The sequence below is a fragment of the Rana temporaria genome, chromosome 1 (assembly GCF_905171775.1).
Source record: "Rana temporaria chromosome 1, aRanTem1.1, whole genome shotgun sequence".
In the NCBI taxonomy this organism is placed as follows: domain Eukaryota; kingdom Metazoa; phylum Chordata; class Amphibia; order Anura; family Ranidae; genus Rana; species Rana temporaria.
Genome location: NC_053489.1, coordinates 53,297,385 through 53,314,209, shown reverse-complemented (window position 1 = coordinate 53,314,209; position 16,825 = coordinate 53,297,385). Strand labels below are relative to the sequence as shown.

At 41.2% G+C, this 16,825-nt stretch overlaps 1 protein-coding gene across 4 annotated transcripts in view; it reads left to right on the top strand.

The window, feature by feature from the left end:
* Nucleotides 1–16,825, top strand: part of ZFR (zinc finger RNA binding protein) — a 106,578-nt gene that overhangs the window by 74,206 nt on the left and 15,547 nt on the right. For 2 of the 4 annotated variants that reach the window (XM_040337976.1, XM_040337966.1), the window contains exons 11-18: nt 429–548; nt 2,420–2,565; nt 4,343–4,505; nt 4,663–4,868; nt 5,548–5,698; nt 7,496–7,637; nt 11,946–12,043; nt 12,871–12,966. In XM_040337976.1, the coding sequence (XP_040193910.1) occupies nt 429–548; nt 2,420–2,565; nt 4,343–4,505; nt 4,663–4,868; nt 5,548–5,698; nt 7,496–7,637; nt 11,946–12,043; nt 12,871–12,966 (1,122 nt within the window). The other 2 variants (XM_040337994.1, XM_040337986.1) reach the window with 2 other exon arrangements.

The window sequence follows — 16,825 nt, the reverse complement described above, 5'->3', positions numbered from 1 at the left end:
TAGATGTGAACCCAGCCTTATTAAAGATAATAGTCCATCCAGTTCAAACATTTGTTGGTGTACGTGTGTCAGTGTCGATTATCATTTCCCATATCCCTGTATTTTGCGTTCACCAAGATGCACATTCCAGTGTCTTTTTTTTTTTTTTTAATATCAATACTCCCTGAGGGCCCCACCAATTGTGGGAGAGTTCTACCTCCTTATCACCCTGACAGTGGAAAAAACCCTACTCGGCCTTAGGTTAAGCCTCGTCTCCAAGCTCATGTGGCCCTGTTACACTTCCTGAGACTGAATAGTTTTTTTTCTATGCTGGGATCACCACTAAAGTTTTTATAACAAGATGTATGAATGTATTCTCATATTGTAATGTATATTGCACAAAGCTCTGTCCAAATCTACGTATTTTTACCTACAAATGTTCCCTTCAGGTACGAAATGATGAAGGAAAAGTTATCAGATTCCACTGTAAGCTGTGTGAATGCAGCTTTAATGATCCCAATGCTAAAGAAATGCATCTTAAAGGGAGGAGGCATCGGCTGCAGTATAAGGTGAGTGCTAAACTAATAATGTCTTTAGGCCTTGTTCACACCATGGGCAGTAATGCGAGTTATTCTGCACCGGTCTCTGCAAGGACACAAGAAAAACCACTCTTCCGTTTCTTATCACACCACAACACTGTTATCGCATGCAGATTTTTTTTTTTTCTACGTGGGAAAAACTTGTACAGAAAAATAAAATCTGATGTCCCATCAACATTGTGTGTGAACAGAACAATTGTTTTCTTTGTTCCCTTGCAGAGAATTTGTTACATATTTCTGCACAGAAAAAAGCTCAAGTGACAGCAGCGTCCTGGTCCGTGCAGAGACCTACATAATATGCACATCTCTGCACATGGTGTGAAAAGGCCTATGCAAGTAAAATGTGCATCCTTTTTATACATACCGTATACAGTGTGAACGAAACCTTACAGTGGAACTTTACCCAAAAGGGAAAGTTCTGCTTTAAGTCGTCCTACCCTGCCATGTAACTTTTTTTGGGGGGAGGGGGGCGGGTACAAAATCCCATCCCTCCTGGTCACGACACGTGTCCCAAAAGACTGTGGGATTATTCTCATTAAGCTCATAGGGCAGCCGACTGAAGCCCAAAGCCACATAGCCAGCTGCCCACAGTTGGAATGCTGGCACCGGGAACTCAAAGGCTAGTGATGAACTAGCCCTAGGTGAGGATGCCGAAGGATTACTGGACCAGTGAGGCCTCGTACACACGACCGGATCTGTCCGCTGAAACTGGTCCGACGGACCAGTTTCAGCGGACAGATCCGGTCGTGTGTACGAGGCCTCACTGGTTTCAGCAGACATATTCGGTCGTGTGTAGGCCCGACCGGACAATTGTCCGGCGGATCGGACAGTTTCCAGCGGACAAATGTTTCTCAGCATGCTAAGAAACCTGTCCGTTGGAACCATGTCCGTCGGACATGTTCGGTCGTCTATACAGACTCACCGGACATGTCCGACCAACGGCCATCCCTCGCATGCGTCGTACTGAATCGACGCATGCGTGGAAGCTTTGAACTTCCAGGGCCGCCCGCGACGGCGCGGCCACGTCCCCGCGTATTGTTTACGCGCGGATTTCTGTCTGATGGTGTGTACAAACATCAGACAGACAGAAATCTCCGACCGAACATGTCCGGTCGTGTGTACGAGGCCTGAGTGTCCTTTTTTATTAAAGCGGTGGTTCCCCCTTAAAAACAACTTTTTTTTATTCCACTGCCCCCCCACATTCCATCACGATTAAGGCACATATTTTTTTTTTTCCTGCTGTACATACCTTACTACAGCATATTCACCCGTGCATCCGGGTTGCGAGTCCCGCGGGAGTGGGCGTTCCTCACATGCTGTTGATTGACGTTTTGCCCAAAAACGAGCTCTCCCCCCATCGCGTAAGCCGCGTCACGATTGGCGAAAGGAGCCGAACGGCGATGCGCATGCGCAGTATAGCGCCGACTCGCCGTTCGGCTCCTTTCGCCAACCGTGACGCGGCTTACGCGACGTGGGGAGAGCTCGTTTTTGGGCAAAACGTCAATCAACAGCATGTGAGGAACGCCCACTCCCGCGGGACTCGCAACCCGGATGCACGGGTGAATATGCTGTAGTAAGGTATGTACAGCAGGAAAAAAAAAATATGTGCCTTAATCGTGATGGAATGTGGGGGGGCAGTGGAATAAAAAAAAGTTGTTTTTAAGGGGGAACCACCGCTTTTAAGTCGGCAGCTATAGGATTTGTAGCTGTTGACTCTCAATTTTTTATTTGGATGTCCTCTTATTTTCTTCTTCCAGCTACTGATTAAATTGTATCAACTACCAAAATTGAAGTATGAAATATCCCTACTGAATTGCTTTCTCTTTTTCCTCTACAAACAGAAAAAGGTAAACCCAGATTTACAGGTGGAAGTGAAGCCAAGCATTCGAGCCAGGAAGATCCAAGAGGAGAAGATGCGGAAACAGATGCAGAAAGAAGAATACTGGCGAAGGCGAGAAGAGGAGGAGCGGTGGAGGATGGAGATGAGGTGCGTGGATTGCTTTGATGAAGTGTTTAACATCAAGTAGTGTGCTGTAATTGGTGTTAAAAAGATATGATGCTCTAAATTGATTGATTCTTCTGTCCTATAGCTGCGCTCATTGTCATGATCTTGGTGTTTTACTTTGCCCGAGTTTGAAAATGGCCTGATACAATACAAGAAATATCCCATGCAAGGTTGATGAAACCTCTCAATAGGGTACTAGCAAATAACACCTGTCCAAATAATATGAAATAAAAAATTGAGTTGGGGCTTTGTTTAAGCAGATGATGGCACCAGTATTGCATGCAGGTGGCATTTGTTTTGGTGTGGATTGCAGGCAGCCTATAGATGTGGCTACTTGTACACCACTCTGGATGCAGATGTAAAAACAAGCGCAGCCTGCATGCAGTACAAGTGCCATCTGAATGGGGCCTAACCTTTTTAGTTACGGATGGTGGGTTACAAAATTGACACTCAGCTTTGTTCCTGACCAGTCCTTTGCAGAGTCTTGTGCTTCTTTCCCCCTGGGCCGATCCGTCCAAGCAGTGTCTGCTTCTGCCTGCTCGGCAGCTGATCGCCCCCCCCAAAGAGCAGGCGGATGACACGTCCTGTCTGCTCTGCATAGTCTTCTCTCCTCCATGGAACAGTTGAATGGAAATGGACTGCATGTCCATATCATTATATTGCCACCTGATCTGACACGCTGGACAGATGGCGAACGTATCACCATATGTCTGTTTTTAGCTGATTCTATCGTATGCCAGGCAGGTGTTGGGAGACACATGTCCACTGACATCCACCTCTCCATAGAGAACAATGGGTGGCCTGAGAAAACTGACAGACGGACTGAAAAACAGACAGGCGGACCTGATCGGTCTAACCGTGTGAAAGAGGCCTTATAGCCGCCTGTCCACAGTGCAAAGACTTCATTGCAGAGTCTACTCTATTCTTGCAGGACATGTGTATGACTTTCACACATAGGTTTGATCACTGACCTATAATGGATGCATTAGCTGTCATACTGGGACGACTGTCGCCTCTCAAAATGGGGTAGGACCCTATGGTAAACTAGCCAATTTTATGACTGCAGAATGGTAGAGCTCCACTACAACACCACTTAGTGGGCCGCCAAGGTAAAACTAATTGCCATGCAGTGCTGAAAGGGGTACCTGTGAGGGCAGAATTATGGGAATTCCCCCTATTCATTCAGATGCAGGCCTTGGACTGGTCACCTTGCTCTTGACTTCACTACCAAGCTTTCAAGTGTTTTCTGACTTCACTGGCTGCAAGCTAGTTCTGGGTTATTGACTTGGTATAGAAGGCTGAACCTTGATATGAGAGGTGGCAACTTCCACATTTCTCTTTTGTCAAAGCTCTGTGGATTGAACGTTTTAAGTTACACCCAAATGCTAATTATGCCTAATTATGCCTAAAATATCCTTTCGATTTACCAAAATGTCTTAGTTTGCCTATTTATGACCAGTCGAGCAGACCCTCACGCTGCATCATTTGTAGAGCTAAAGGAGATTGTGTAACCAATTTGTATTGACATGGCTGCTAGTTTTTAGCTTTTGGAAGGCAAAGTTCTTATAGCTGTCAGATTTGAGGTGTTTAAATAGACAGTATTTAACTCCTGATTGGTTGTGATGCCCAGTACAATTACTTATAAAATAGTAAGTTTACTTTTATCAAAACTGTTCTTAAAAATAAGTAATTTTTTAAATAAAATTTGCATAAGCGGTTTTATTGATGCCAGAGATCGTCACATTTGTACTGTTTGCAGGCGCTACGAAGAAGACATGTACTGGAGGAGAATGGAGGAGGAGCAGCATCATTGGGATGACCGACGGAGAGGACCGGACGGAAGCTATCACCACGGTCCCCCTGGACCTCCTGGATTATTGGGAGTGAGACCAGGGATGCCACCACAACCACAAGGGCCAGCTGTAAGTACAGCAAGAGCAGTGCTGCTGATCTTTGTTGAAGCCGCTGGATTTTTAGAACGCCACAATGCTATCAACGTAACAACTACATCACTAGTATTTTTTAACGCAAACTATTTTTTATTTGTTAATTCATATTAACCTATTTTGTGTCTTGCAGCCTCTACGGCGACCAGATTCCTCCGATGACCGATATGTTATGACCAAACATGCCACCATCTACCCAACAGAGGAGGAACTGCAGTCTGTGCAGAAAATAGTGTCTCTGACTGAACGCGCATTAAAACTGGTCTCTGACGCCATGGCTGAACAAGACAAGAGTAAGGTGAAGGAGACCGAAGAGAAGAAGGATCTTAGCAAAGAGAGGTATGAGCAGCTCATAAGATGCCATTTCAGAGTTTTTATATCTGCCTCCATTTTTATTTTTATATATGTTTGTGTGCATGCATGGACAGAATGGGAAAGAATAGAGTGTGGGGGGGGGGGGGGGGGGGGGGGGGGGGGTTTTCTTCTTCTTCTTTTTTTTTTTTTTTTTTTTTTAACACTGTTATTGCTTATACAGGGATGACCACTGTATAAGCAATAGTTTTAGCTCTAATTTTGGATCTGTGATTGGCTAAGCTGATCACATGGTACAGGTGCCATGTGATTTGCCCAAAGCAATCACAGATCACAACAGTAAGCAGTCTGTTCATGACAGGTTGTTCTACATGATGTGGTCGCTATGACCAACCATAGTGATCACCTCATACCGGTAACTGTGATCCGCTGTGCCTGATGGACACATCAGTCACAGGAGGAGCACACTCCTAACCCTGACCAGGCTCAGTCATGTATATATACGTGACGGAGCCTGCTGGTGCCGTCCCACCTCAGTGTATCCGCAGGAGCGGGGCAAAAGTATACCTTTCTCTTCCATCGTGGTCACATAGACCCCCAAATTTCATGATGAAATTCAAAGTTTGATATAAACCAATGTAGAATGAATACTGCATTATGTAGAATGAATACTGCATTATGTATAACTGGCTGTTCTTCTTTTCAGAGCACTGAAGGGAGTCCTGCGTGTTGGTGTTCTGGCAAAAGGATTGCTTCTGCGTGGTGATCGAAATGTCAGCCTTGTTTTACTCTGTGCTGAAAAACCAACTAAGTCTTTGCTTACTCGTATAGCAGAGAATCTTCCCAAGCAGCTTACTGTAAGTGTGCTTTGGATCACAATGTCTCTGTAATAACACTATATGGTACATTCAAGACCACACTGTAGAATGCATTCATGTTATGTTAATCAGCAGTAACCTCTCTGGGATCCTTGAGTCCCTTTCTCATGATCCATTCTTTTAAGGAGACAGTGTTTACTTTCTGATCTTCACTCGAATTAATTTCATTTGTACACATTGCTGCAGAGTGCACTCTGCATATATGAATTTTTAGGTTGCTTTTTATTTTGATTGTGTTGGACAGATTCAACTTTACTATTGCCACACGTAAAATATATATATATATATATATATATATATATATATATATATATATATATATATATATATATATATATATATATATATATATATATATATATATATATATATAATATAAATTTCACTTGGCATGTTATTTGAAGGGGCAGTGCACTGCACGAGCACACCTATTAAACTTGTAGGCCAACCCAAGATGATACCCTACTACTACCACCATGGTTCCCCCTTTTTTTTTTTTTTCTACAGCTCCTTCTGACCCACATTGGACTAAAATAAAAAAATAACGTTTTCTACGGTTCCCCGTTTTCTTTATTTTGTCCTCCCTTTTTATATGAAAATAAAAAAAACGACTCGCACAGAAAAATACCTTCCAGTGAGCTGCTAAAGTGGTTCTAAAGGCAATACTTTTTTTGCCTATAAAGAAGAACTATAGGCAAAACACTTTTTTTACATTTTGGCTAAAGGAAGGGTTATAACCCCTGTAATGTTTTGTTTTTGTGCCTTGTCCCATTGGGGAGATTTCCCTTCACTTCCTATTCCATAGCAAAGACAGGAAGTAAGTAAATTCCTGCAAATAAAGGGAATCTCTTGGAGACCCCCAGGTCACCAGAACTAGTGTCCCCTATTCGAAAATTCCCCATTATTACTTTTCAGGGGACAACTCAAAATTTGGGATTTTCTTTTACTTTGATAATGGTAAACTGGATAGAGAGGGTAATCCTCCCTAATGGGGACAAAGTAATTAAAACTGACAGGGGTTATCTTACTCTTCCCTATAACCCCCCCCCCCCCCCTGCATTTAAGATAAACACATTTCTGTAAGTTTTTTGCCCTTTACCTGAGTCCTACATCGATCCAGCTCTATGCCAGTCTGCAGCCAACACTACTGGTCTGCTGCTGTCCCTTTCAACGATGAGGAAAAGGAGCCTAGAGCACCACAGGGGGACCCCCATAAGAGGAGTCTTGGGGCTTGTTGATGTCTACACATGGGAGGCTTTTACAGGAAAAAAACATTTGCAGGTTCTCCCTGTGCCTGCATGGGCTTCCCCTGGGTGCTACAGTTTCCTCCCACACTCCAAAGACGTGCTGGTAGGTTGGTTCCTGTCTAAATTGGCCCTAGTATGTGAGTTGGGGATCTAAGATATTTTTATATATATCTATAGATATAGATATATATATAATTTTGTGTGTGTGTAAAGTGCTGCATAAGTTGACACTATAGAAGTACCTATAATAAATAAAATGCACATTTAAATCTTACAGGAATTTTTTTTTTTTTTTTTTTTAAATGAATGGTCTGCCAACAGTCTCTTTTTAAATGTGGTTTATTTTTTATTAGCAGGGCCCTCTTATTCCTTCTGTATTGTAATTGTGCTGTCCCCCCTCTACATTGTAATCTGTCGGTGCTATATAACTTCTGTATAACAATGAGCTTTATTTTTATTATTTCTTCCCCCTCCTATATTTTTTTGTTACATTGTCCCTCTAAAATCCCATTGTCTCCATTTTCTACAGGTGATCAGCCCTGAGAAATATGAGGTGGTGTCTTCCATTCCGGAATCTGCTATTATTTTAAATTCCTGCGTAGAACCTAAAATGCAGGTCACAATAACGCTGACCTCTCCGATCATGAGAGAAGAAAACTCGAGGGATGGAGGTTGGAAAAACCTTAACATTACTGCCATGATCACTTGTATATTTTGTTTTATTTGCATATTTCTTAATGGGATGACAGATTCTAGCACAAACATGGTGTCACACTTCTACCAGATGCATACTGCCTTTTTAAATTTAATCAGTTCACATTTAGGAAAAAACTTTTCTTTTTTTTTTTTTTCTTTTTAAAGTGAACATTTAAAGGTCCATTAATAATTCTTCACAGAGCTATGCAATACCCCGCTTTTTTCCCCTTCATTTTATGACTTCATGCATGTTTGAGGAGAATTTATAGCAAGAGATCTAGCTCCCCTTCCTTTTTAATATTGCCAGCTGAATAGTACGTTTTCCTTGTTTCTTCACAATTAAATATAGCATCCTCCATAAAGATGGCTGCTTTATTATGAACAGTTTGCATCTCTGAAAAGAATTGATGTGACGCCAGTGTTGCTGCCATGGTGTTTTATATACCTCTTTCCGGTCATCTACTTGCTATATAAAGCAGAAGCAATGTCTGCAATTTGTTGGTTCTGTCATGTAGGTCAGAGAATGACATTTGTTTCCTTTGCTAGTGTCAGGGAAACTGCTCACTGTGATACAGGCAACTTCCAGTCTGCATTAAATGTTTAATCATTTTGTTAGATGAGCTATTTAAGTCCCATCATTTGTAATTAGAAGTATAGCAGTACTTTCCTCCTGTGGTTCTGTCTAATAATTATGTTTTTACAGACATGAAGGAAATGTTTTATAGCTATCCTTTGCATGCTTTATTCTTATAAAAGGAAACAAAGTTGTCGTTGATCTGACCTAGTGTGAATCCTGCATTGCACTAAACAATCCAGGTTCGGTTTATTTATTTTCCTGAAGTACATTGCTGAATTTTTCCTTATTTTGCAAGGGGTTTTTCCACTTTAACTGATATGTGGACCACAATTTTAGACCTCCCTAATTTTATTGTATTGCCTTAGTCCCCTAAGCCCAACTATTTATGTATCTGCTAGTGCTACTCTGTGATAGACCAAATTTTATTCACCTGTTGGTGCCATCACTGGTTTTTGTTTCCCAGTAAATGGTGGTGTTTTTTTTTTGTTTTGTTTTTTTTTCCCATGGTTAATTCTTTCAAGATCAGTGGGCCCTGTCCTTGTCAAGTCAGATATTGCCACATTAATGTTGCCACATTAGTTGGTCTTAAGTGGAAGTCCACTTTTCAGTTAAAGTTGACATTGTCTATAATGACCATTGTGCCTCCTGCTTTCCTACCTTCTGCATAAATAACAAGGTTTTGCAGTGCACAGTCTGTCACCTAACCTCAAAATTGCTTTGTTTTAAAAGGTAACTAATGGGTTAGGGGCTTCCCTTTTTGTTGCATGTCGTTCTCCTGATTCTAGATGCCACAGCTCTGTTACATTGAAACCAAAGTGACCCTTTTAGTTGCAATATGTTAACCTTGCTGTTGAGCCTTTCCACCAGCAAGTATACTTGTGTGTGTGTTTTTCTCCATCCTTTCAGCTGTTCCTCTAAAGCCTTGTAGCTGAGAATTGGTTCCAGCAAGGAATTTCTGCCAAGACAACGGAAGGATTTTTGACCAAGGTTTTTCTAGCTCAGTGTCACACCAGCCTTGTTAATATATTACAGAGGGGGGTTTGGTTGCATAGTGCAGGCATCTGCTTTTACTCCTTCCCTTCTTGTTTCTTCTCAAATGTATGCAGTGTTCACACTATTTTCTCTGATGGTTTTACATATTTTCTCATGTTTTCGCTATTGCCTACAGGATATAGTAACTGAAGCCAAAAGAAATGTTAGTTCTGATTGTGAGATGCAGGAAATTGACTAAGCATTGGTAAATTGGTTCCTCATGGGCGGAGACTTATAATTACCACCCTTCTTAGCTAATTAACAAGTTTCTGAAAATCCTTTTTCTTTTTCTCCCAAAGCGAAGCATGAAATAGTGTGGGCACAGCAATCTTTTCACTGATTAACCTCTTATTTCAAGAGCATTTTGGAAATCAAGTTAACGGGTAACTGTTTAATTTGGGTGTATTGGGGTGCGCTGATGTCAAGCATCACTTGCTGCCTGATCACTGCTATTAATGTTTTCTGTTAAGCTTTCCCGAACAACTGTGCTGGGAAAGTTCCATAGAAAATCAAACCGACTTATCGGAAAGGGATTGAGAAGAGCAGAAAGAGGAGGCAAGTGTAGCTTCACATGAGTCCCCCAATCTCCCTGCTCGTAAAGGCAAAGGATCCTGTTTTTGGTGGAGCCCTTTAAATTTCCCTGTTTAAACGTCAACCCAGTGATAATATAATTTGCCAACATTGACTGCTTTCCTTTCTAATTTATAACTGCACATTTGAACAGTGAACTACTACATTGAAGTCCTGAGTTTGTGATCAAAGCTAAAGAGCGTGGTGAATTACCAGATTATCATCATTTCATGGCTTGTTCACCCCAGAGAGACTTGCTATTTTTTAAATGGCATGCAGGGCACCCCTACAACCCCCTGGTTCCAGAGACTTGCTATTTTTTAAATGGCATGCAGGGCACCCCTACAACCCCCTGGTTCCTTCATTTTTGTTTAAAAGTGCATTGACAAAGGAGCCTATAAAAAAAAAATATATATTTTTGTGTCCATGCATTTTGCCTTAACTTTTTTAACCAGTGTCACATTGTTAGTTGACCGGATCAAATTTTTTTATAATTTTTTTTTGCAATCGCCTTTCTAGCAGACATTATTAGAACATTTAAGCAGTTTGCCAATTCATATTATCAGCTGGATTTCCTTGATTCTCCACTGCTAAAGTGTTCTTGAACTTGACTCTCAAGGGGTTGATCCAAAACCATTCAAATTGGATGCAAAAATCCACACTCCACTATAGTGTGTGCATTGTGGCGCGTTCTGATTTTCATATCCCATGGAAGGGTTTGGTTAGATTAGCTACTGTTCCCTGCCCGTGTATGGGGCAATTATGAAAGCAGCTTAAAGGGTTAGTCTACCCAAACTTGAATTTCAGTTTTAAGTGGATGCTGAGGCGTTGATTAAATCTGCAGGCTGCTCTTGTCTTTTGCACCCTGTGCCCAGGTATGTCATTCTGGGGCTCACTTTCCTGATATCCCTTTTTTATGGTAAGGACAGTGTAGCACCAGGAGAGAATTGCAGAAAGGTCATCTCTGATCTGGAGCTTCCAAGAGAAAATAGAATGCAGTGGGTGCCGCAATCCTTGAGCATCTGTGAAACTGAAGTATCCATTTTGGGTGACATGATCTTTTAAGCCATATTTACATCTTTTCTACAAGCTAACCTCTAATCAATTTAGTGAACTTACATGCTGCTGACCAAGTCCTGATTAGCATCAATCTGATCTCCTACATCATCTGATGTCTACAACCAGGTATTTGATCAATACCTTTTTGTGCAGTGAGAGCATTTAAGACCATCGCCTGGCCAAATCCAGTAGTCGCCTCTGCCGATAGTCATATGTAGCAGCCAGGACTGCTGGTGCATGACTAGTTTGAATGCTTTTTTCTTGTACTTAAATTGGTATAAGTTTGCTGCAGTGGATTTCTGCATCCCTTCTGTCTTGTGATCTAGTTTGCTAGTGCATTGTGGTCAACCATCCTTCTTTAATTCACACAATGTAGTGGGAGACTTAACTAGCCAAGGTCGCTGCATGTAGGTTTAACCAATTTTAGACAAAACCTGCGCCTGTAGTCTTGATATTTTACCAAAGAGGAGGTTACGAAAGGTGGGCACTGTGTTTTTTTTTTTCTCTCCTTGAGCCCCCCATAGTTACATTTTTAAGGGTGTCCCTGCATCCCACACCGTTGGGCTTCTTCCACGTTATGGAGGTTTTATTATGGGTGAGTTTTATGTCGTTGAAGTTTGACTGGACTGATTGACCTCTCACACTTTTCCAAAAGCTAATCTGCTAGTTTCCATAATCAAGAAAACATTAGAGGCACCCAGGCCTTAAAGCGGCATTTTCAAATCGCCCCTAAAATATTTGTGGTTAGAACAACCACATATAGTCTACCTCCCCTACCCTCCTCCTTAATGATATTACATTTACAAATAATTTGCTGTTGCAGTAAAGGACACTTCAGCGGCAACAGGAAATCTGGTGTGGTAACGTGTTTAAATGTCATTTGCTGTCAAGCATCATGTATGGGGCTCATTACGTTGTCAGACAACATTGGTACTTGTCATGGGAATGGCTTGTGTGACACTGTAGCTGTATAGAAGGATTTGTCTTGCTCACCTGGTCAAACACCCGTTCCTCACTGCACTTTTGCCAATTCAATCCATTTTAGATGTAACCTCGGGTATGGTGAAAGACCCACCGGACGTCTTGGACAGGCAAAAATGCCTTGACGCTCTGGCTGCTCTCCGCCACGCTAAGTGGTTCCAGGTTCGCACATCATTTTACTTTCTTCTTGTAGCCTTATGAGAGATTAGCACTCACTGTTTAATTTGTTGTATAGTTACTACACGCTTGTTTTGTTCCTATTAAAAAAATTAAAATTAAATGACCAGAAGCATGGAACAAGAACATTTCAAATGTATAAAGACTTACATCCAGCTGTTTTATTGCCAATTTTGTTTGTTTTGTTTTTGTTTTGCTCCATTTAATTTTTTATTAATTTCTGGTCATTGAGTAGTCATTAATTAAAGACTGACTCATTTTTATCAGTGTTCCCATCCTAGACTGTGTTGTGAATCTGTATTATTCCATAAGGCTGCAGAGTATCTTTGCTTAACAGATGAAATGTGTAAACTGCTTCCTGTTTAGCTTTTAATTTTTTTTTTTTAAATCTTATTTTTTTTTATTTTTTTTTATCTTTTTAGCGTAGGAAGTGAAAGGTACCGAGAACCCATTTGGCATTGTGACTTTGCTTTCCCGCAAAGCCACAGTACAATGCCAAACAGATTCTGGCCACCTTCCAGTCCCTACTTGTGTTTTTTTTTTTTTTTTTTTCATGTTTTTTTATTTTTGGTTATTTTTTTCTTGCTAGAACTTTGTTTTAGAATGTAAATGTGATTCAATTCCTTTTTGTCTGCAAGGCTTTCAAGTCACAGTTAACAGAAAATCACAAAATGTAGTTTTATTATTTTCTTTTCTCTTATGTCTAAAATGCCACAGAAATTGATGAGCGCAGTGCTTCAAAAAGTGGCATTTTAGTCTTTCGCCTGCTGGCTTTATGTTGTTGGTAACTTGTTGCTGTTCTTGTATGCAAGGCTAGAGCCAATGGTTTGCAGTCCTGTGTAATCATCATCCGTATCCTGCGTGACCTGTGCCAGCGTGTGCCAACATGGTCTGACTTTCCAAGCTGGGTATGTATTCCAAATTCTGTTTGTTGTGTAAGCTGTTAACTTGAAAACAAGATGCAGAGTAAACTTGGTCTGACCTTCTTACAATGCATTCATAAAGTACCCCCTTCACGTCTTTAATTTTGGTATGTTGCAGCTGGATACTACAGTTTGTTTAAGGCTAGGTTCACATTGGAGCAATTTGTCATGCGATTTGAGAGATCAAATTGCATGACAAGTTGCAGCCTAATGGAGGCAATGGCACTGTTCCAATCTATGCGACACCGCATCGATTTGTTAAAGTAGTTCCTGCATTACTTTTGCTGATTTTCAGGTACGGCTTCAATAGACATCTGTGTATGAAGCCACACAGATGTCTATCAAGTAGCACCTAAAATCGTGCTGACCTTGCTGCTTTGAAACCGTGCTACTTCAAGTAAAGTAGCACGATTTCAAAGTAGCGTCAATGAAAAACCTTCCCGCGTGCGTAGCTACATATCTGAAATGTCAAATACGTGTGACCCCTACAGTGCCTTGCGAAAGTATTCGGCCCTCTTGAACTTTGCGACCTTTTGCCACTTTTCAGGCTTCAAACATAAAAATTTAAAACTGTCATTTTTTTTGAAGAATCAACAACAATTGGGACACAATCATGAAGTGGAATGAAATTTATTCGATATTTCAAACTTTTTTTAACAAATAAAGTGAAAAATTGGGCGTGCAAAATTATTCAGCCCCTTTACTTTCAGTGCAGCAAACTCTCTCTCGTTCAGTGAGAATCTCTGAATGATCCAATGTTGACCTAAATGACGAATGATGATAAATAGAATCCACCTGTGTGTAATCAAGTCTCCGTATAAATGCACCTGCACTGTGATAGTCTCAGAGGTCCGTTTAAAGCGCAGAGAGCATCATGAAGAACAAGGAACACACCAGGCAGGTCCGAGATACTGGAGAAGTTTTAAGCCGGATTTGGATACAAAAAGATTTCCCAAGCTTTAAACATCCCACGGAGCACTGTGCAAGCGATAATATTGAAATGGAAGGAGTATCAGACCACTGCAAATCTACGAAGACCTGGCCGTCCCTCTAAACTTTCAGCTCATACAAGGAGAAGACTGATCAGAGATGCAGCCAAGAGGCCCATGATCACTCTGGATGAACTGCAGAGATCTACAGCTGGGGTGGGAGACTCTGTCCATAGGACAACAATCAGTCCCTGTATACTGCACAAATCTGGCCTTTATGGAAGAGTGGCAAGAAGAAAGCCATTTCTTAAAGATATCCATAAAAAGTGTCGTTTAAAGTTTGCCACAAGCCACCTGGGAGACACAAACATGTGGAAGAAGGTGCTCTGGTCAGATGAAACCAAAATCAAACTTTTTGGCAACAATGCAAAACGTTATGTTTGGCGTAAAAGCAACACAGCTCATCACCCTGAACACACCATCCCCACTGTGAAACATGGTGGTGGCAGCATCATTGTTTGGGCCTGCTTTTCTTCAGCAGGGACAGGGAAGATGGTTAAAATTGATGGGAAGATGGGTGGAGCCAAATACAGGACCATTTTGGAAGAAAACCTGATGGAGTCTGCAAAAGACCTGAGACTGGGACGGAGATGTGTCTTCCAACAAGACAATGATCCAAAACATAAAGCAAAATCTACAATGGAATGGTTCACAAATAAACATATCCACGTGTTAGAATGGCCAAGTCAAAGTCCAGACCTGAATCCAATCGAGAATCTGTGGAAAGAACTGAAAACTGCTGTTCACAAACGCTCTCCATCCAACCTCACTGAGCTCAAGCTGTTTTGCAAGGAGGAATGGGCAAAAATGTGTCTCTCGATGTGCAAAACTGATAGACATACCCCAAGCGACTTACAGCTGTAATCGCAGCAAAAGGTGGCGCTACAAAGTATTAACTTAAGGGGGCTGTATAATTTTGCACGCCCAATTTTTCAGTTTTTTTATTTGTTAAAGTTTGAAATATCCAATAAATTTAGTTCCACTTCATGATTGTGTCCCACTTGTTGTTTCTTCAAAAAAAATTAGTTTTATATCTTTATGTTTGAAGCCTTAAATGTGGCAAAAGGTCGCAAAGTTCAAGGGGGCCGAATACTTTCACAAGGCACTGCATGTCCTCCTGGTTTATTTTCGTGTTTCCGCTCATGCGTGGTGTTTTTCTATCAATTTTTAGCGGACGCATACTGTACTGATTAAACGATTGTCGTACGATAGGCTGCCGTCCGAGCAAAGTTTTCATGTTTGCCCCCTTAGGATTTTGTTGGACGGACTGTTGTGATTGGATGTCAAAAGTTGTGTACTAACGATCAGATCATCGAACGATCTATCCGAAAAAGATTTTTATCTGATAATCGGACAGTGTGTATGAGGCATTAGTCTTTAGGCCGGGTTCACACTGGTACGACACGACAGTCATACAACTTTCATCCTACTTTGCTCTGTGACATTGGTCCAACATCCATCCGACTTTCATGAACAGGATACTACTTTGATCCGACTTTGTGATAGTCTGACGCAGGGCTGTGGAGTTGGAGTCGAGGAGTCGGAGGAAATTTTGGGTACCTGGAGTCGGAGTCGGCAAACAATGCACCGACTCCGACTCCTACTAAATTTAGATTGGAATAAAAAAATAAAAAAAAGCAAGTTTAAATGTCCCAATTTACAAAAAGTTATAATTAATGACTTCTCTACTGTAAGAATAAAGACCAATGCATGCAGGGATGAAGTTCTTTTAAGCCAGGGGTCCTCAAACTATGGCCCTCCAGTTGTTCAGGAACTACAATTCCCATCATGCCTAGTCATGTCAGTGAATGTCAGAGTCTTGCAATGCCTCATGGGATGTGTAGTTCCGCAACAGCTGGAGGGCTGTAGTTTGAAGATCCCTGTTTTAAGCAATAGTGGTAACTCCGGATCATCTTCTTCAAACGAAGAATTAGAGAACCAGTAAGTGTCCAAATAAAAAAATTCCAACAGGAGTTTTATAAAGCACTAAAAGAAGTTGAAAAGTATGATCGCTCATCAAAACTTACTGTTGAAGAAGCCATCCTTGTTTATCCAGAGATCGTTCGTGATGTGGCCAGAATAGTTACTGCAATGCCACCCACCCAAGTCAGTGTCGAAAGATTATTTTCAGCCCTAAAAATAATAAAGTCTGACTTAAGAGCCTCTATGAAAGAGGATCTGGCAGAGGCAATTCTCTTCCTTAGAACTCTACATTGAATTGATTTGCATTTGCTAAGCCTAGAACTACATTTCAAGATTAATATAAACCATTTCTAGGTTTTGCAGATTTTGTTTTTGGTTCATTATAGATAAGCTATGTTTTTGTTCTAAAACAACCAAATAATGTGGTTTGTATTTTTGAACTGGTAAAGATCCTGTTCCTGATGTTTATGCCTGCTGCTACTATCCAGCCACTTGATTGATTAATATTTTTTTTTTTTTATAAAACTTTGTTTTCATTGTGTTTGTCTTTTGCTTAAACTGTGCAATACAGTAGACTGTTGGCTTCCCAGCCAGTAGTCCTGTGGTAGGTTGCGTTTCTTTCCCTCAAGGAATGTATAAAATACATTCGCATATTAATACAGAGGAGTCGGAAGTACATAAAACTGAGGAGTCGGAGTCGGAACATTTAGCTACCGACTCCACAGCCCTGGTCTGACGTGTTCTTTGACCAACCAAACAATCCCAGTGTGAGATAAATTCCTTTTACTGCTGCTGTAATCACAATGTCGGATGGTAAGGACAAGGATCCTACTTTGCACCAACGTAGTACAGGGAGAATTTTCAAAGTCAGACAGACGGTCTGACCAGTTAGGATGGCACTCATAGGGAAACATTGAATTTCACACATCATG